Here is a 21,106-nt window from a genome sequence, read left to right on the forward strand (position 1 = left end):
ATCCTTCTTAAAGTGTGTCCAGTTTTGGATGCCGCAATACTCCAGGTTGAGGTGTCACCAGTGCCAAGAATGGGGGGACAATTACCTCCCGGGTCTTACATGTGACACTCCTGTTAATACACCCGAGAATGATACTAGCCTTGTTCATTGCTGTCTCATTCAAATTGTGCCCTTTCCCCCCCCGAGGCCCAGAACCTTTTCCACAGTACTGCTGCCTAGCCAGTTATTCCCCATTTTGTTGTGCATTTGATTTTTCCTCCCTAAATGAAGTACTTTGCACTTGTGTTCATTTAATTTCATCTTGTTGTTTTCAGACCAACTATCTAATTTGTCAAGGTCACTTTGAATTCTAATCCCCTCCTCCAAAGTGCTTGCAATACTTTGGTTTTAGCCACACATTTTATAAAAGCATATTCTCCACTCTATTATCCAAGTCATTAATGAAAATATTGACTAATAACCAGACCGAGGACAGACCCCTGAGTGACCCCACTAGATATGGCCTCAGAGTTTGACAGCAAACCATTAACTACTCTTCTGAGGATAATTTTTCAACTAACTGTGTATCCACCTTATAGTATTTTCATCTACACCACATTTTCCTAGTTTACTTATGAGAACGTCATGTGGGACTGTACCAAAAGCCTTACTGAAAACTACATACATTACATCTACTGCTTCCCCCCATCCCCTAGGCCAGTAACCCCAAAGGAGGAAATTAGCTTGGTTTGGCATGATTTGTTCTAGACAAATCATATTGGCTATTACTTACTAACCTTTTACCCTCGAATTGCTTACAAACTGATCATTTAATAATTTGTTCTAGTATCTTTCCAGGTATTGGAGTTACGCCGACTGATCTATAATTCCTTGGGCCACCTCTGTTCCCTTTTTTGAAGATAGGTACTATGTTTTCCCTTCTCCAGTCCTCTGGGACCTCATCTGTCCTCCAGGAGTTCTCAAAGATCATCCCTAACAATGCTGAGATTGCTTCTGCTAGTTCCTAAATATCCTAGGGTGAATTTTGTCATGTCCTGCTGACTTGAATACATCTAATTTATATAAATATTCTTTAACCTGTTCTTTCCCTATTTTGGCTTGTGTTCTGTCACCCTTGTTAATATCTATGGTGTTGAGCATCTGGTCACAATTCATCTTTTTCGTGAAACTGAAGCAAAATAGGCATTAAACATTCCAGCCTTCTTGATGTCATCCATTAGTAGCTCTTGTTCCCCGTTAAGTAGTGGACCTACACTTTCCTTCATCTTTCTCTTGCTCCTAATATATTTACAGAACCTCCTCTTAAGGACTTTTATGCTCCTTGCTAGGTGTAACTCATTTTGTGTCTTAGCCTCTCTGATTTTGACCCTACCTGCTTGCACTATTCTTTTGTTACTCATCCTTACCAATTTTTCCACGTTTCCACACTTTCTAGGATTCTACTGAAGCCATTAGGCCAGTCTCTAGTAAGAAAAGGCTTCCTGTAATATGGCAACACCCTCATTTCCCTAATCCACACAAAATGGCCTAAGATTTAGTACCAGAATGTGGTAATGAGGCCTATAACTAATTTTTTTAATACACAAAACCATTAAAACTCCTTTACTTGTTCGTTATGAGGTATAAACCTTACTACGCTTGACATGGCAAGCGGACAGAATCCATATAGCAGTAGAGTATCTTGCTAGTTTGTTAAACTGGGTTAGCTGCTTTGGGTCTCCCTAAAGTCATGAGTGAGATTTTACTGTACACAATGCCCCATTTTTTGCTTTTTTACAGCAAATCCATGCATTGTTGGGCAATCGGGCTGCAAAATGCAACCTTTTGTGTTCTCAGAAAAGTTTCTAGCCTCTGATTGCCAAGGCTGGCTTCCAAATGTGAAGCAATATGGGGTTGTCTTCCTGCAACTCCAAAAGTCCAGAATGATAGTTCTGACAAGCGTGAACTACCCCATTCATTTCAAAGGGACATCAACTGTGAAACCTGAGGACACCTGAAACTGGTGGCACTTCGCTGCTGCTCATGAAGCAGGAGCCTCCAGTTCGTGTACTTTTTCTGAAATGGCATCCAATAGGAATGAAAAAAAGGAGCAGCAAGGCAACTAGCTGCTGACTCCTCCACCTTTGTCTAACATGTTCAGACAGTACCTGAAGAGAGCCATAGAAGTAAAAATTCAATGAATGGCAGGGCGGAGGGAAAAGGACAAGCTTCCCCACTCTGTTTCCTGAATCTGAACCTGCTGAGTGCTCCTCTCAAGCTGCTCTGCCACTTCCCAGGCCCCTGCAGCGAACACCGCCAGTTTCCCTATTTCTAATCCATGTATCAGTTGTTCACACAAGATATTCCATCACCAATAACTGAAAGTATGGCGGCAATATAAAAAAAAATGTATACATCGATATTTTAAATCTAATTTAATAAATTAGATACTGGTAGAAATACTGTTCTAGTTGCATTCTTATTTAATTCAATAAAATAGGTCCTGGTTTTTCATTTGTGTGAATTATAGCGTGCTGCAGAATTTAGGACAGCACGTTGTTGAAACTGGAAAGGATTGGTTTCTGCAGAATTTAGATTGCTTGCCATGAACTACACAGAGAATTGGAAATATGCTATGAAGCAATGATGGATTTCAGTGTTTTTATGAAGTATACCTAGCTGTACTTTAAGGAGATTATACTGGTCCTTGTGCTGCTGGATTTGTGACATTTGCTGTGTAACTGCTGTCTGAAGCTGTTCGTTCTGAGATTTTAAAGTATTAACTTTCTGCTTTAACTCTTCAAGCTGCTGATCCTGTGAAAGAAAAAAAAATTGGAATTCTCCTTAATTACTTGTGGAAAATGAATCAATGGGGAGACATGCTGCAAAGCAATAAAATCAATGCATTAGAGTCAAGATTTTATTTACTCAGCCTACAAAAGATATTTTTCATGGGCAGTGCCTGTATCTTGTGGACTGCTTATCAGCGCAGGTAAGTTTCCAAATTTATTAGAGGCAGGGCTGATAGCACTGCTTATTAAGGTGCCTGACACTTCCCCAAGTTATCTAAGCTGGGAAGCCTCTTCCATGTTTTGTAATATCTGGTTTGGAATTCCGTTCCAGCATCCCCAAAAGCCAGTTAATATGATTTCCCCCCAACAGTACATGTGACTGTAGGTGTCTGCTACAGCTTGTATTTACCTGCTCTCTAATGACTTTTTTATAGTGAGTCACAATGTTGTCATGCTGTTCCAACGACTTCTTCACCTCTTCTTCCTGTTTGTCTTCTTCACTAGACTTGTAAATAGCTTTAGTTATGATACCTGTCAAAAAATAGTGCCCTCGTTATTCAGAACACAGCTCATGCATTCATATTCTCACATCCTCCTCAGCTTACATAATTGTGTTGTGCCACAGAGAATCCACCTGTTTTTAAACAAGTTATTAGTCACCCATGCTGATTTAAATGACTAGATGTCAAGCTAGTTCTTAGAAGCTGACTTCAGGAGGCTGTATCAACAACTGGGAAAAGTTCTATCCATTAGAGTTTCAACAGCCCTACCTTTTCCATTAAGGACCCATAATGTTCACCATTCACGTTTTTTAAGGTTCCCCAACCCAGATATTTCTAGTGTAAAAAATAACACTCATGATCACATCTTTTAGATCTTCTTTATTCATTACAGAAGGGGCACATATCCCAGTTCCTTTTCACTTCGTCTGTAAGGAAGCTGGAGAAATGATTCACTGGAATCAGAAGTATAGCTTGTGAAGCCAATTCTTGTATACTATGAGTTTTTTTTCTGTTGCCACCTTCTTGTGCATCATCTTGGAGTACAGACCTTATGGCATTATAGAAGCACAAGTTCAAAAATTTGCCATAACCAATATCCTGATCATTAACAACACGCACAAACAGCCAACTGACTTAACAGTGTTAAGAAGTCAGATTAAGTACAAAACCCAACCTTGCACCAGGAGCATTAATATAAAACATCTGAACTGCAAGCCATGTATTGTAACCCTTATCCATGAATTCTTCCTACCACGTAGAGAATTTTAGGTTTGATCGACCTTTAAAAAATCTAAATTCAGAATGGGTGGTAATTCAGTCAGGGCAATCTGAAGTGCACCGCAAGTGACAGTACAAAAGAAGAGTGTAACATGTCTCACCCTCCAATTCCTTTACCAGTTTGGTAAACTCGTGATCAAACATCATGTGGTCAGGGCTAGAAAAACTCGGCTGAGGTTTCTGAGCAGCTCTGGAATACAGTTCATGTTTGCTAATGAACCCTAGTTTCTCGATGAAGTTCTCCTTGCCAATCCTCTTCTCTATCAGCTGTTTTAGTTTCTCTCTAAAAGAAAAGGGTGTAGTTAGTACGGCACATCAGGCAACACTGTGCCTAGAGAAGAGAAACAAAAAAAATGGAGAGCAGTGAAATACCACCCTTTTTACTCCCCCTCCAAAGGGTACTTTTGTTGGTCAGGAAATGATCTGTAACAATTCCTTTTCCCCCCGTCAAACTAACAGACTTTTCTTGGCACTGGAAAGCTGATTGTTCTCAGTCTGCCATTATCAGCTGTTCACATGCCACAGTGAAAGGAGACATGAAGAAGGTACTAACTGTATTTCTTGGTAAGAATGGCTCAGATGCTTTGCACTGCCTAAGGGCTGTATCAAGGACTTTTCCCAGCTCATTGCCATGGAAAAACCATCTCACATTTTCTAGCCACATGTATTCCCTCCTGTAAAGAATAAATTAAAAGCAGGGGGCTAGAGGGGTTGTTAAACTAAGAATATCAATAATATAGGTTGTGAGGTCTTTCATTTAGAAACTTCTTCCTAATTTAGGGTCAGCTGCTAGCCTGCACACAAACTTTCACCTCCCCTAAAGTCTTCAGTTAGTCCGACACCGTACTTACTTCCTACAATTTTCAAGGGAATTGTCATTGTAATAAATGCAAATGCCCAGCAACAGCGCACACAGGCCTTGGACTAACTGCTCCTCTTCTCCAAGGTTTTCGGCTATCTGCCCTGTGAGCTGGAACATTTGCTAAGGAAGTTTAAACATTTCATGAGCAGAATATATAAAACGTACCTTTCCCTTTCAACATATAATCTCACCCTGAGCTTCTTATTACATCTTAATTAAACATGTAAAGCCAATTTCTTTATCCATTAAAACCATAAGCTTAATTAGTAATATCAGTATGCTACCTCAAATGAAACTGCTCATACATTTAGTTTGTTTTAAGAGATTTGTATAATGTGTGTATATATATATATATATATATTACTATTCAAGTCTAATATCCAGATAACTCAATGTAATATTTAAAAGGGTTCTCTGTACCAAACAGTTCTCTTCCATATGTTAACTGTGAAAACTTTTTGAAGGCACTGTCTACCACTATATGATGCTTAACTGTCAATTAGATTAAGTTCCTCTTCAGAGAAGTGTATTTATCATTACAGTCCATTGAGATTAAGAAGTATTTCCCCATTTCTGTGAGATTACACGTGAGAGATTCTTCATACGGAAACTCCATGAGTTTATTTGCAGTGACACACACTATGGGCATAGCCACACTGAAATCGAGGTGTGCTAGCAGCTTGCATAGGCATACCCACGGCAGCTTGAACCTAGCAAACAGCACCTAGGACCTGGTGGCACGGATCCCAGCACCGTCAAGGAATGCAAATATGTACGCAGGGTCCTGGGTGGGCTTGTATAGTGCGCACTGAAGTCTGCGCCTCTCCTGCTATTTTTGGCATACTCACTAGATCAAAGCCAACGTGGGTATTCCTACCCAAGCTGCAGTCACATCAATTGCAATGTACGTGTACCCGAAATTTGCAGAACTGCCCAAAAGCTTCTCCAAGCAACAGTTACCTGTGCTCAGAGGAAATATATGACATGTTGGGGTCCCAAGTTCCATCGCTGGTCCTCTGTAACTACAAATTCCCTCGCCCATCACCTTGTTAAACCAGTAACACCCAGGGAAACGGAGTCCCACCCCTTCTGCATGCAAACCACTGGAAAAACCAAGAAACCCCCGCACTTTGTCACACGTCTTTTCAAATTCACAGATTTGACTATGTTTTGTTTAGTGTCTACATGTTAACATAAAAGGGACACTACCTCTTTAAGCCCCACACCTATCATCCTTAAATATTCTGCAGCATTCCTGCAAGTTTATCTACATTTTTAATGTTAAAAATAAGATCTTTCCATTCAAACGCCTGTATTCTGTAAACATTTCAAGGATACAAATGGAATATTGGCGGAGTTGTGGAGAAAGTGTGTGACAGCAATTGGACAATCGCTTAACCAGGTACAAAGCAGCATTAATAATCCAACTCTTGTCTGCACTTTGCTGCCCTGAAATGGAAAAGCTGGCATTAATTCCTTCATATAGAGTGTTCAATGAAGTGTTTTAGAGGCTGTATTTACTTCAGAACCCACCCACTTTCAACTTTAAGGATAAAAAAAAGGAAGTCAAGGCTTCCAAAAATACACATTTTCTAGCTATACTTAACTTCACTTTAGTGCTTTGATGGAAAGGATTCACAAAAGTCTAGCAGTCTTCAGTGCATGTCAAACCAAGACAGATGTAAGGTGCGACTCAGCACAAATTAGCATTGGAACAAAATCATGACAAGTTAGTTTGCCTTCATAATTAATGCTGGGATAACAATATCGTTAAGGGGCAAAAAATACATGCAGAACCTTCTGGGGGAAGTGCTGCATAAACGGCGCAGTTAGCACAAGTCAGCTGCAAACTTTTAAAGCGGCCCAGCACTAAATATGCTGTCTTCATTTGCGGCAAATATAACGTAGACCCACTACTGATGTATTGTACCACGGGTTGAGATTTTATTTCGAGGTGAAAACTGATTCCTACAGGGCAGTTTCTTTGGTGATACAGTAATAAACAAGGTAAACCAGACAAGTGGAATATTCTAAATGCAGCCATCTTGTCTTTCAATTTCATATGCTGGAAAATGAGTTTTCTTCTGAATAGCTCACCAAAAGGTTATTTAAAATTAATACACAAGAACCGTGTGAAATAACACTGTTCAAGAGTTAGTGTTAAATAGTTTAATTTATGTTAAGGGTTTTAAATCCACACAATTAGGCCAGGAGGTACGTTGGACAATGGTTTCGAGCCGTCCATTATGTATATTTTGGTCCTTTAAAGCAGATGTTTTGTTTATTTAACTTAAGACTTATCTAGTATTAAGCCTCAGTTTGCATTAACTAGCTGATCCACACATTTTCTAGGCCTATAAAATATATCCATTTACAGAATTCTCTGGCATCTACACCTATACTGGCTAATTCTCCAGGCTCCTGAAAACGAAAATGCCATGGGAAGTGGCATCAAGGCAGACATGCACCTCTATATGAAAGTATGACATATATGACAGCAACCAAGCAAGAGTTCTCCAGCTCCCACAAAAAAGCTTGAAATAAGCATGTAGTACATCAAAGAAAGTAACACAGGGTTAAAAGCCAGGATCTGGAGAGCAAACTGGGGCACATACAAGGACTTTGATCTACCTAAGAGAGTAAAAGAAGAACATACTCTGGAAAGGATGGTCACAAGAGATTCAAGGCAGCGGAGAAGAGAGCTACCAACCCCAACCCCAAAGGAGGAGTCCTTAGTTAAGTCTTTGCTGCATTTCTACTTTTAACTCTGTGTTTCAGCCACCATAAGTTTTGCTTGACTTCCATTTCACTCCATCCTCCACTCTGATGTTCACTGTGCTTAAATACTGGAGACGGTGTTGCTTTGAGCCCTAAATCAGCACTACAAAAACCAGAAGCCCTTAAAGTAAGTCCTTATAGGCCTTTAAGAACAGCCATGCAGAGCAGCAGCTGTCAGAAGGAAGGTGGGAGGGCAGGCTCCCAGCTGCTGCGTCTGCCTCCAGCACCAAAGTGGGCACTAAAGGTGATATCAAAGTTACCACAGAAGGAAAACTAAGATCAGAATAAAAACAACGAGGAGTCCTTGTGGCACCTTAGAGACTAACAAATTTATCTGGACATAAGCTTTTGTGGGCTAGGACCCACTTCATCAGATGCATGGAGTGGAAAATACAGTAGCAGGTATAAATACACAGTACATGAAAAGACGGGAGTTGCCTTACCAAGTGGGGGGTCAGTGCTAATGAGACAATTCAATTAACAGTAGAATACCAAGGGAGGAAAAATCATTTTTGCAGTGGTAATAAGGGTGGCCATTTCAAACAGTTGACAAGAAGGTGTGAGTAACAGTAGGGGGAAATTAGTATGGGGGAAATTAGGTTTTGTAATGCCCCATCCACTCCCAGTCTTTATTCAGGCCTAATTTGATGGTGTCCAGTTTGCAAATTAATTCCAGTTCTGCAGTTTCTAGTTGGAGTCTGTTTTTGAAGTTTTTTTTGTTGAAGAATTGCCACTTTTAAGTCTGTTATTGAGTGACCAGGGAGGTTCAAGTGTTCTCCTACTGGTTTTTGAATGTTATAATTCCTGATGTCAGATTTGTGTCCATTTATTCTTTTGCATAGAGACTGTCCGGTTTTGCCAATGTACATGGCAGAGGGGCATTGCTGGCACATATCACATTGGTAGATGTGCAGGTGAACGAGCCCCTGATGGTGTGGCTGAAGTTGTTAGGTCTTATGATGGTGTCCCTTGAATAGATATGCACACAGAGTTGGCACCGGGGTTTGTTGCAGGGTTTGGTTCCTGGGTTAGTGTTTTTGTTGTGTGGTGTGTAGTTGCTGGTGAGTATTTGCTTCAGGTTGGGGGCTGTCTGTAAGCAAGGACTGGCCTGTCTCCCAAGATCTGAGAGAGTGAGGGATCACCCTTCAGGATAGGTTGTAGATCCTTAATGATGCGCTGGAGAGGTTTTAGTTGGGGGCTGTAGGTGATGGCTAGTGGTGTTCTGTTACTTTCTTCATTGGGCCTGTCCTGTAGTAGGTAACTTCTGGGGACCCTTCTGGCTCTGTCAATCTGTTTCTTCACTTCACCAGGTGGGTATTGTAATTTTAAGAAGCCTGTCTGACGGATTGGAGCAACAAGCCATCAGGAATAGTATCCCCGATAATGTCATGGCAAACCTAGTGGCTGAACTTTGTCCTCACCCACAACTATTTCAGATTTGGGGACAATTTATACCTTCAAGTCAGCGGCACTGCTATGGGTACCCGCATGGCCCCACAGTATGCCAACATTTTTATGGCTGGCTTAGAACAATGCTTCCTCAGCTCTTGTCCCCTAACGCCCCTACTCTACTTGTGCTAAATTAATGACATCATCATCTGGACCCATAGGAAGGAGGCCCTTGAGAAGGAGGCCCCCCGACTTGGTAAAGCAACTCCCATCTTTTCATGTACTGTGTTTATATATATCTGCTACTGTATTTTCCAATCCATGCATCTGATGAAGTGGGTTTTAGCCCACGAAAGCTTGTGCCCAAATAAATTTGTTAGTCTCTAAGGTGCCACAAGGACTCCTCATTGTTTTTGCTGATACAGACTAACACGGCTGCCACTCTGAAACCTAATATCAGAATGTGCTGGATACAAGAGCTTTGGTGGTTTCAAGAGCTGCTGGGTGGCGATACCACCACTGAGGGGAACAGCCTCCTCAAGACTAGAAGGTAAAGTATCCCACTACAATTGTAAAGCAGGCGATACACCATGTCATCTGTAAAACCCCACAACAGTCTGCTGCATGTTGCCTCTTCACACCCATTGTCATCTCCCTCCTCCTTCACTTTGATCTTTGGGCAGAGAATCAAATCACCATTACTAGCCTAGTTGGCATTCATGTGTCTCGTTACCTCTTTTCCATGATCCGTATGTATTACACTGTGTGAGCTTTCCATTTTACGCATTCACTTCATAGTCTCAGAACTGCTGAACTGTTTCACTTGTGCCAAACACCTTTTTGATAGGGAGGGGCAGCAGTTTTGCTTTAATCTTTCCAAAACACTGCTACAAACTCCTACTCTTCTTCCACTGCTCAGGCCTGATCATTCTCCTTCACTGGCTTCCACTTGCATCCTACGTATCATGTTCTACTTCTTGGTCCTCACTTCCAAGCCCCTACGTAACTGCTCCTGCCTCTTTCAGCTTTCATGTCTTCCTACATCTTCCTTCGCTTCTGTTGCTCAAGCCTTTCTCTTGACAGCTCATTCTGTATTCCCACCCCTACTCATCTTTGTGCCCAGGCCGCCCCCTCACACTTAACCAGCTCCTATCCCATGTATGACAGACCTCCTTCAAAAAAATCCCTTCTTCCATAAAGCCTTTCAATGAGAACCACAAGTCAAGTTGTTTAGTAGATGTTCACTATCAAGAAAACTACCTAATAGCATCCAGAATCTGCACACCAAAAGCTGTTCCCCAGAGAAAAGTGGCCTTCTAAACCCTCAGTGGGAAGGAATGACTCATGTCATGGATACTAAACCTCATATTTAGCAGACCTTGACACAGAAGAGTCATGAACGCACATGAAAGGTATATGCCTTTTCTACGGACATGTTTATCCCTAGTTGAACTCCAGACCCCTATGCCCTGAGTCTGGACCCACTGCAACTACTCAGTCAGTGCTATTTCCAGATTACTGTGGACAAGAAAAGTCACACGAGCCAGCCAGAAGCTGGTAAACTTTATACAGGTGTGTAACTCTACATAAATATTACTGCTAGAGAACTGGCAGTTACATGGCGAGAGCCCTGTGGAAAGACACTGATCCTAGCTACATATGTTATAAGCAAGGCTTCTGATTTCAGGTTTTAACTGATGACCACTGGAAAAAAACACAGGGAATGGCTACTCAATTCATATTGACTTCACCCCTTTCCCAATGCAGATTGTTTATATAGGTGATGTCCCTGATCCCTGGCTCATATCTAAGTGCTTGTTTATAGGGAGCAGTATTGTAGACTACAAGGGTGTTATGAAGGTTTAGAAATCATTAATTGCTCCTCATAGACCCTGCTGGGGCATAATGAAGGTTCCCTAGCACGCTTTAAGACAGCTCTGGTTGAAACAGTACTACTTGTATGCACAAAGAGTACACCTCAAAAAAACCCACCCGGTTTTGGACATCTACATAAAACCCCAAAATGGCTAAAAAAGAATCCCCCCGCAAATGAAATGAATAAACCCAACAAAACAAAGCCCCAGTGATAAGATCGTTGGGGCAGAGATTGTCTTTATTCTGTTTGTATAGTCCCTAACACAATGGGGTCCCGACCCACGACAAGAGCTTAGGCACTAAAGTAATACAAAGAATAAAGAACAGCTTACTGCCATCTGTGAAAAGACTAACTCAAAACTTATATCTGACTGGACTTTTACCAGTAGAGATGCTTTTTTCTTTTTAAATGAATTGGCTAGTCGCACCAATTCAAAGGTGTTACCCCGCAGTCTCCAAGGTTAGGAAAGACTCCAGATTAACAGGTACTAAAACACTCTGAATGGCAACCTGGCCCAGAGTACGTTTGCAGGTCTCATTTTTCCTTTACAGAGTTTTTACAAATATGCCATTAATTCGGTTTTTCTAAGCAGGTACAATCTTGTGAAATCCACAGTCCAAACTCAGCATGGGCTCTGCAAATAGCCAAGCTTCATACGCTTGGAGCCAACACCCTGGAACATTCCCACAGTGCAAAGGGGGCAGGCTCTTAGAACACGGCTACGTCATAGCACGAGCTGCACGGCAATTACAGGGTTAACAGGACTATATTTTCCCCCACTGTAACACAGCTGAGCTATGGCTTCATTCCACAAAAAACACATTAAAAGAACACTAAGGTTCATAGATTAGTAGATGCCAAGGCTGAGAGCGGCCCCAGTGATCTAGTCTGACAGGCCATAGAACATCTCCAAAATAATGACTAGAGCGATCTTTTAGAAAAACATCCAATCATGATATTAAAAGCTTGCAAAGTCAAGCACCTAAGTTAGGAAATGCCAGAATGAAGGAAGGCTATGCCACTTTAATTCAGCCTTCTTATGCATATGCATTACAATGCAGACTTATGACATGGTCTTACACTAGTATTTTCCACAGGACCCAGGCCTCCTTCAGCGACTGGGTAGTTATTCAATATTTCCTTTTATTGTCCACAGTTGATGTTTGACCCCAGACCTTATTTACCACACACCATCCAAACCCTGCACGGATTTCAAAGTTACACACCATCCAACTTCTCCAACAAACAAGGCAGGAGTCCTATATACAACAGTCCTCTACCACACAACCCTGATTCATCCCCTGAATGAGGCAGAAGTCCTGTGGGGAAAAACAGTAAGTGATCATGTAATAAGACTATCAGAATGCATTGGCACTCTCATGCATATGTTTAAGAGGGCTTCCTCAATTCTGGCATTTCCTAACCTGAGTGCTTGACTCTGCAAACTTAATATTCTTGTACAATAGTTAGGATGCAATTTAATACATTTATAAAAGACCTGAAAAAAAAATAGAGATTCCATCATGTGGAATCCTACTGATGCCCAACTTGGTCACCAGCAGAGTTCAAACCTTTAGATCAGCACAGCACAGACCTCTACCACTTCAGCCACAGAGCACCTGGTACCAAGAAGAGGCTGGTCTCCCCTGTGGACCAGTCACTCGCTGACAGAGAAGGAATGTGGAGACTGTGGACTCTTGGGTTTAATTCTAGTTCCTGAAGGGGAAGAGTTCTCTAATGGTTATAAACCCTTCCGCCTCTGTGCCCTTAGCTTGTCTGTCCCCCTTTGGTTCCTATCCAGCCCACATCGCTTGACTCCTGCCCACCCTCCCCATGCTGTCTCTACTGCTACTCATGCCCCCCTCTACTCCTTCCAGCTCTCTGGCTACTGCAACGGCCTCTCCTCTATGATTTTCTCATCCTCCTCCCTGCTGCCTGGGTGCCAACAGGTGGAGCACTGAGAGCACAGGAGAGTTTCCCCGTTCTGTTCCTGTGCCTAGTACCACAATGGCCTGCAGTAGCAATTGCAGGGGATGTCCTGGCCAGCCCCTGCACCCCTAAACTGGAGCCTGCCCAGAGCACATAGACTCTTCAGAGAATGTAGCTGCCACCCTAACAAGTCTGAGCATATGTAAACAGACTTCTCAGAGGCTCAATTTGGACAATTTTCCCAGGCATGGCAAAAGGCTCGTCTGACACCAGGGCAACCCCCTTGCCAAGTTTCAAGACCTTGCTCCAGAGCATGGAGCTGCTACAGCTTCTGGGGGGAAAAAAACGGTTGCATGGTTTAAAAACACAAACCAAAGCATTGGCGAGGCAAAACGTACTCTTCCTTACTCATTCTGGGAAGCCGCTGAAACATTTTAGCTGAAAGTTTCAAAAACGAAACACTTCAGCCTAACAGTTTATCTGGAGTTATAAAGCAACCGTGAACACTTTTACCATGAGAACGTCTGGCAACCTTAACAACAGGCAGGGCCACCATCTCCGTCGGTGCCAACACCACAAGCAGACAATACGCAGCAGCAGCGCTCAGGAAACATGTCTCCATAGGGGATGCCTAGCTCAGTAGCGCACTCACTGTGAGTGACTATGGCCTGCTCTACACGTCAAGCTTAGGCTGACGCAGCCAGAGCGCCCGGGGATGTGAAAAATCCACACCCAAGCCGCAGCTATGACAGCCTTGCGCAGCCAGGGCGGCGGAAGAATGCTACTGTCATTTTAGCTACTCTCGCTCAGGGAGGTGGAGTTTGTACAGCGATGGAAAAACCCCTCTGTCACCGTAGGCTGTGTAATATGGACATGGCTTCAGTCTGGCGATAAGCTCAAAATCAGACACCTACGGCTAAGAGCTAGCTTCAGAATTGCTTAGTAAAAATCCCATCCTTAATTACAAATTAAGGCAATTGAGTTAAAATTCTGCAAGAGAAATTATCACTGGAAAGGATACGGATTGACTGGGACACAGAAAGAGGACACTTGTTCCATTAGCAATTAAGGGCCCAAACAGTATACATCTGCTACAGGTCAGGCCCACCTCTTTCTACTGGTCAGAATGGAAAGCGTTTAACAGTTCTAAATACTGATTCAATTTCACTCAAAAGTACAATTTAATTCACATTATGAGGAAGTGTGAACAAAATTTAGTACATTTCAGAGCAGCTGGTGACTGCAATGCCCCATTGGAAAGAAAGCACCCATGGCACCCAAGATCCTCATCCCACAGTTCCCAGGAACACCGTGCCAGAATCCCATGGCGACACACAGAGGGAGCTTGTTATGCTAGGAATAAAAACTGATTGCAACATGACACTGTAAGTGGAAACACTTCAAAAAAAGCAGTTAAAAAAATCAGCAAAACCCAAGACAGAAAAGGCCCTGCTTGTGACAAGAAAATGCCTAAGCTATGCCAAGAAATACATACCCGTCTGTCGATCTTATCACCCTGTAAATCATATATTAAAAAATTCACACATATTACTTACGAGTTTTTTTGGTAGAGAACTTTAGAAAATTCAAATTTTTCTTTTAAGATCCTATCAAAATGAAAATCCAAAAATTTAGTGGCTATTTTATTGAAACTATTATGTTGAAATGCATCTCAGTTCAAGGAAAGAGTAAAACAATTTTGAGATTCCAATTCTGGCTATTTTGAGAGATACGCATGTTTAAAAATAGCGACGTCAACGTCTACAAAACCTACGTTTCTTGTACTCGACTAGCGTAATTTCAGACACAAGATCCAAACAATAAAAAAGAAACGCTTGGAAAGTTGATGAGTGACCCTTGAATCATGCTTTGGCTTCAAACTACATACTGTACAGAGACTAGAACTTTTGCAAGTGGCAATATAATACAAAAGGGTTACCATCAACTTAAATTTTAGTCTTTTAAGAAAGTGAATTAACACTAGTTTCAGGTGCTATATCTGCCTTTAAGTCCCCCTGTCTCTCAGTAGTTTTATCATCGTTTTCCTTTCTAAATGAAATAACTATTTCCCTCCACGTTGCTGAATGACAGAGCCGCCCCCCAACCAAGTGAAACTGGACATTTGACAGCACTCTGTATTGTCTACTTAAACGGAAACAAGTCATATCCTTCAGTTACATTCATCTTTGGTGTTTCTTGTAACAATTGTAGGCAAATCATTTCCAGATAGAAGTAGGATTGTTTTAGTTGGTGCCCTTTCAATACGTGACTTGCACGCAAAATAACAATGAAATAGGAACAGACCAACACAATGCCATTTCAAATCTAAGGTGTTTGACTCGTGACAATGGACAAAGCAGCTTCAAATGGCACTTAAAAATGGAAGTGTAGCAGATATGCCATCATAACTACAAGGTCACTCTATGCTGTAGTGTACAGTAACAACTAGCACTAAATCTACTATCGAATCTCGCTTGCACTTAAACTGAGAAAATTAGCATTTTTTTTTGAGCCACTAATATCAAGGGAACATTTTTCTTCTTAAGTGAACAATGATACAGTACAGTTAACACTCTACCTGGGAAAGAATGTTGGTGCATTGTTGCAGCAAAGACACTGGAGGGTTACCAATACTTGTTGCAAGCTGAACTCTTAGCAGTTGCTCTTTCAGAGTTGCGTTTTCTTGTAAAGCATGGGCCAGGGCCACGGCAGCACACCAGTTTGAGACAGAGTCCGTGGAAAAGAGTCCGCCACAGAGCAGCTGGCCAGCTGACACAGAATTACCTGTAGCTACAACAATGGCAAACAAATGCTGTGGCACAAAAGCAAGCTATGATCAAGACTCGTACAGTAGTTATGATACAGCAGCACAGAGGGCCCCCAACCAGGATGGGGACCTCACTGTGCCAGGTGCTGTTCACACACACACAGTCCCCATCTCAGAGAGGTTACAATTTAAGCTCTACATTCATCTGAAGGCATCTTAAGTTTTATAAAACTTTAGGAATAAAAATATGGCACCTACATAGTAGTCTAGGGGTAGCGCAGTGGAAGATGACTGCTTTCTCATGCGGCAAAGAGAGAGAGGGTGTCTCATGCTATCATCAAGCACTCCCAGCTAGGCCCTCATCACACCTACAGTCTCAGAGGAACCGCTGGAAAGACTCAACTTTCAGAGAGAACAACCTATCTGCTAGTAGGGAGTTCTACACCTCCATTAACAACAAATCCAATCCTAACGTTAGACATTTGGAATGATCTCTCAAATCCTAAACAGCCACACACAGGCAGTCAGTAGGATGGCTCATCATATTTTTCTGTGGGAGGTAGTGTGATCCAGTGAACAAGCCTGGGAATTGAGAGATCTGGGTTCTAGTCACAGTTCTACCACTACTGACTTATAGCCACTCTGGGAAAGTCATTTAACCTCCCAGCATCTGATTCCTCATGAGTAAAGGAGATGACACTTATGGAAAGAGCTCTGAACTTCAAAGATGAAAAGTACTGACTATGTAGCAAAGTAGGAGGACAGATGGAGCTTGCCCGAAAAGCTTTTAAAGATCTTACTGAGTAAATAATGAACAAGAATGTACTCCCTGAAAATTGGGATGAGCCTCAATACTCTGACAAGGTTAACAGCCTGAGTTTTGACAGGCAGATAATTAATAAAAGGAGTTGGATCATGTACTTTTAAGTATCCAGTCCAAAACGGATAAGACAGACAGAGATTGTGTGTGTTAAAATGGTAATGGGGAAACCTTTGTGAGCTTTCATGCCTCAAAATACTGGAATGAATCCATCAAGTGCAGTTTGTTTTCACACATGCACATTGATGTAGTACTAGCCCTTCGAAGTGATGGCAAACAAAGGCCTCAAAGTCCATATTGTACAACTGGAAGACTGTAGAAAGGTTCTTGGTTTAACTGTAAAACAAATGAACATTTGACTTTGATCCCCTCATGTTGTAATCTGTTCATACTTCGCCCAATGTCTATAAATGGGAAGGTACACAGTGCAACAGGAGGTGTGAAAGAAACGCTCTGTTTTAGAGGGAGGGTGGGAAAGAAAAACACCCTGTGGCACTAACAAGCTATGTATTAGACTTCCTTCCCATCATTTTACTAGTATGTTATATCCTTTTCCTTGGAGGACACCTGTCCTATTCTCTGAGACACATTTAGCAAATTTTGGATGTTTGATAAATAATGAAAAGAAACAGGGCAAGGTTATAACAACTTTTTCAAAAAGTGAATGCCATTTCACGTCACACTAGGGAATGCAGCTCCGATTTTGCTACTTGATAGCTAAGATTTGGCATCTCATTAAAATACTAGTCTGGTTCTCAGCCTCCTTGGAATTTAACTTGTCAGGAAACATATTCCAACATATACATCCCTCCGCCTAGTTGTAAAGTACAAGGTTGAAAGTTATTGCTCAAACTAGAAAGTGAATGTGTAAATTATATGCCAAAGAACAAAAAATGTAATGTTTTAGTACAAATTAGCATAGATTCTAACGAACAGAAACAATCCCTCCATGTCAACTCCAAGCCCAGATAACTAACCAATTTGGTATCAGTTCTTATCCTGCTAGAGCATAAATAATTTAAACCAAATTTTACAGCCTGAATTCTTGTACCTTTAACACCTGGACGTTACACATTGTCCGTTACGTTCAAATAGAATTCAAGTCAAAAAATAATCTCTCAAATTAAAACACTGTTCACAAGGTGACTTTTACATCTCTTGTTCTTGGCACTTCACTCAAGGTATGTAGTATTTTAGAGGAAACCTTACGCATGCATCCAAATGTATGCTAAAGTGGGATCTGGTTTTGAAATTTTCAAGCTGCATACCATCTATAGTTGACGGCAGAAGTGTTGAAACAATTTCCCCTTGTCCTTTTTGGTTTTTGTACAAGTAACACTGGAAACAGTAAAGGACAGCACAGCGTAGTACAAACGGTTGCCTTTCATTCACCATGGACATCAGAAGCACGACGATTGCAGGCCTATTTTGAAAGAAAGAGACAGGCCATTGGAATAAAAGTCACAAAATAAATAAATATAATTGCAGTTACCGTACAGAGTAGGCTCAGGATTGGGGTAGCAGGAATACTGAAGGCTTAGATGTAGGTGTATGAACTGTAGGGAAACCTCTGGTGGTCTTGACTATAGTAACAAAAATCAGACTTATAATAGTGATAGACGCTGCACTGGTGCAGGACAACAACTGATCATGATACAGGAACAGAGCATGAATGCTTTTAGTGGCATGTTTGTATGGAAATGTGTATTAGCGGTCTATAATCCAGATTTGATTTGATTTTTAAATCCAATTTAACAAGTACCACTGGAATATACACTTGAGGGGCTGATTTTCTCTAGACATAGAACATCTCTTTTAAAAAGATGGCCCAAGAAACAAAAGCAATGTCAAGCATTTAGTATGAAAAGTCAAATCTATATTTTTAAAAACTATGTTGTGGGGGTAATTGGTGCGAAGAACACTGTTGCACTCAGTGTTAGGATTGCAGTAAACCAATGTGTATCATCAGATGTATTTTTACAACTGATATGGAAGGTTCTACATCTAAGAAGCTGCAGCAGACTTACCTACTAGGCCAGCTAGGAAAGGAAGTTTTGCACATGTTAACAGAATGTCACAGCCCTCTTTCAGGTACTGCTTCCACTTCCATACAACTTGCCCAAGGAACTAAGGTATTATGAGCTTTAGTCCGAAGTAAGGTTTACCATACATTTGGATATTTATCTTTAGGGGTAACTGGATTTTCAGGTTTAACCCTCAAATATTCTCTCTCAATATAGTACATTTTGCTTATTATGTTTGTCATGGAACAATAGTGGGAAACCGAAGACGCCTGTTGGATCATCCACTCTATCTCCTTGCCAATGCATGACTGTTTCTTACAAGACTTTTCGATAGTGTTTAGTCCTGTCTAGTATCGAAAGCTCGAACAATGAGGCTCTTCCACTGCCTAACAGATCTTGCTGTAAGGAAATTCGTCTCATCCGTTACTCTGACTACTTGTACCTTCAGAAACAACACAGAATTCCTCTCCCTCCTCGGTGTTTCCCTCATTCAGATAATTGGTAGACTTATTTTTCCCCTCCTAATCGCTTAGTCAGGTTATTCATATTATTCCATTTTCATGTTTTACTCGAGATCAGTCTGTTCTGCTCTGATAGCTTCTTGTTGTTCTTCAACAGGTCAGCATCTTTACAGTAGGATGCATTCCCAGCTGAATACAATACTCATGTGCAGTCACATCAGAGCTGGATACAAAAATCTTACTTCCCTACTCTAGGTCATGAGGCCTTGCCATAGGCAGCCCACAACTGTACTGGATTTCAAAACCCGCTGTATCATGTTGCAGAATCAGGTCCAGTTTACTGCTGTTGCTCATCTCAGGTTCTGCAGCACTACTGCTTTACAAGCTCTCCCCTCACTAAGCATGTGTGGTGCAGACTAGAGACATTTCCCCTCAATACCTCAAGCCTGCCTCCTCCCACCCCCCTCAATCAGCGGCATTTTCGCTCTATTTTTTCCAGTGTCTGCACTGCAATTAAAAAACAGTGGCTGGCCTGGATCAGCTGATTCAGGCTCACAGGGCTCTGACTAAGGGTCTGTTTAATTGTGGAGTAGACATTCAGGCTCTGGCTGGAGCCCGAGCTCCAAGATCCTGCAAGGGGGAAGGGCCCCAGAGCTTGGGCTCCAGCCAGATCCTGAACATCTAGACAATTAAACAGACCCATAGTCCAAGCCCCATGAGCCTGCGGGTTTTTAATTGCAGCATAGATAAACCCTGAGTCACTTATTTATTCTCTCTCTCCTTTCACTGGAGTTGACTGCTCCTCAGTTTGCCCAGATTTCATTAATGTACTGTTCGTTTCCTTTTCTAGATCATGAAGAAAGGTGTTAAGAGAGACCAGTTCAAAAGCCAGTCTGCATGGAAGCTGTCTAGACATCTTCATACTTCAGCTGATGCATGTTTGATAACCATTCCACTGCAAAGCTTTAATTTGGTATGACCTACTGTAGCTTTAAATTAAATAAAAGACTCCCTTTCTGACTGATGAAAGCGTCTAAATGGAAGCTCTTTCCCATGCCAACGTGTCTTTGCTTGGCAAACGGTTAAGCATTTTTCTTCCCCTACCTCGGCGGATTTGAAGGTGCATTTACAGAAGCAAAGTAGTCTTGGTTTATTTGGCATCCTCGAATGACTTCTGACACAGTGTTGATGGTCTAAAGGAGAGCAAGACAAGCCACACAAAGTTGATGTGGAAATCAAGAGACCAAAACAGCAATAAACTAATTCCTACAACAGTCAGAATATTTATGAAATACATCGACACAGATATCACTTTTAAACATAGTATGTGTACATATTGCGACAGACCAGTATATGCAAAATTCAGAAGTCCTTATTTAGACGAGATAGTGCTTTCAAAGGAAGGAAGCCAGATGTCCTGTGGTTTTAATGCTATTAGTCATTTAGGAAAGTAGACCCTGAACTTATCTCAGAAAGGTGGAGAGATTACAGAGGGAAGGTGCAAATGGAGAGGCATAAGGTGGCTGACCTGCCCCTCCATTTATTGAAGGCCAACATGTAACAGAAGAAAAGTAACTTCAGGAAGTGTCACAAGGCACACAGCATTTTCAGTAGCCTAGATTACTTGGAGTCAGCTTACGAGGTTACCACAGAAAACTAAGCTAAAACCAGGTTTATGTTGGCGGTAAATTCAGGTAAATTAGGAAGAGGAAAGTGGTGCGAATGAAGTGATTTACGCAGCTATATCTTTTTGGAAAGGTAGCCAACACTAAAATGGAGGCAACCCCCAAGTGAAATAAGCTAAGAAGGTTGTTATATACCCTCATCATAGGTGAGGCTAGATTGAAACATCTTTTGGATACCTAGAGTTAGAAATGCAACTGCTATGACAAACATTTCAAGCCCTTTTGACAAGGCTGCTAATTCTGGAGGTGGGACAATCACTGGGATCCACCCGACCTAGTTCGTGTCCTCGGGTAAGGGATTAATTGCCCTCACCGTAACCTGGTAAAGGACTTCCCAGAAGCTGGAGAAATACATCTGTTATTGCAGCTGTGCTAACTCATGCTAGCTTGTTCACATTGTCACTGAAGGTCAGGAAAAAGACCAGGGACTGAACTGACTCTGAAATTACCTAACCCCACAAAAA

General features: G+C 41.7%; 1 protein-coding gene across 1 annotated transcript in view; it reads right to left on the reverse strand.

The window, feature by feature from the left end:
* The window catches only part of USO1 (USO1 vesicle transport factor), a 63,784-nt gene that overhangs the window by 13,991 nt on the left and 28,687 nt on the right, over positions 1-21,106 (reverse strand). The window contains exons 11-18 of the mRNA XM_084627362.1: positions 20,062-20,150; positions 17,741-17,895; positions 15,464-15,675; positions 6,252-6,362; positions 4,903-5,021; positions 4,153-4,334; positions 3,181-3,302; positions 2,655-2,793 (exon numbers count right to left, since the gene is read on the reverse strand). Of these exons, the coding sequence (XP_084483488.1) occupies positions 2,655-2,793; positions 3,181-3,302; positions 4,153-4,334; positions 4,903-5,021; positions 6,252-6,362; positions 15,464-15,675; positions 17,741-17,895; positions 20,062-20,150 (1,129 nt within the window). The remainder of the gene's footprint in view (positions 1-2,654; positions 2,794-3,180; positions 3,303-4,152; positions 4,335-4,902; positions 5,022-6,251; positions 6,363-15,463; positions 15,676-17,740; positions 17,896-20,061; positions 20,151-21,106) is intronic.

The sequence above is a fragment of the Lepidochelys olivacea genome (genome assembly GCF_965140295.1).
Source record: "Lepidochelys olivacea isolate rLepOli2 genome assembly, chromosome: 4".
Lineage (NCBI taxonomy): Eukaryota > Metazoa > Chordata > Testudines > Cheloniidae > Lepidochelys > Lepidochelys olivacea.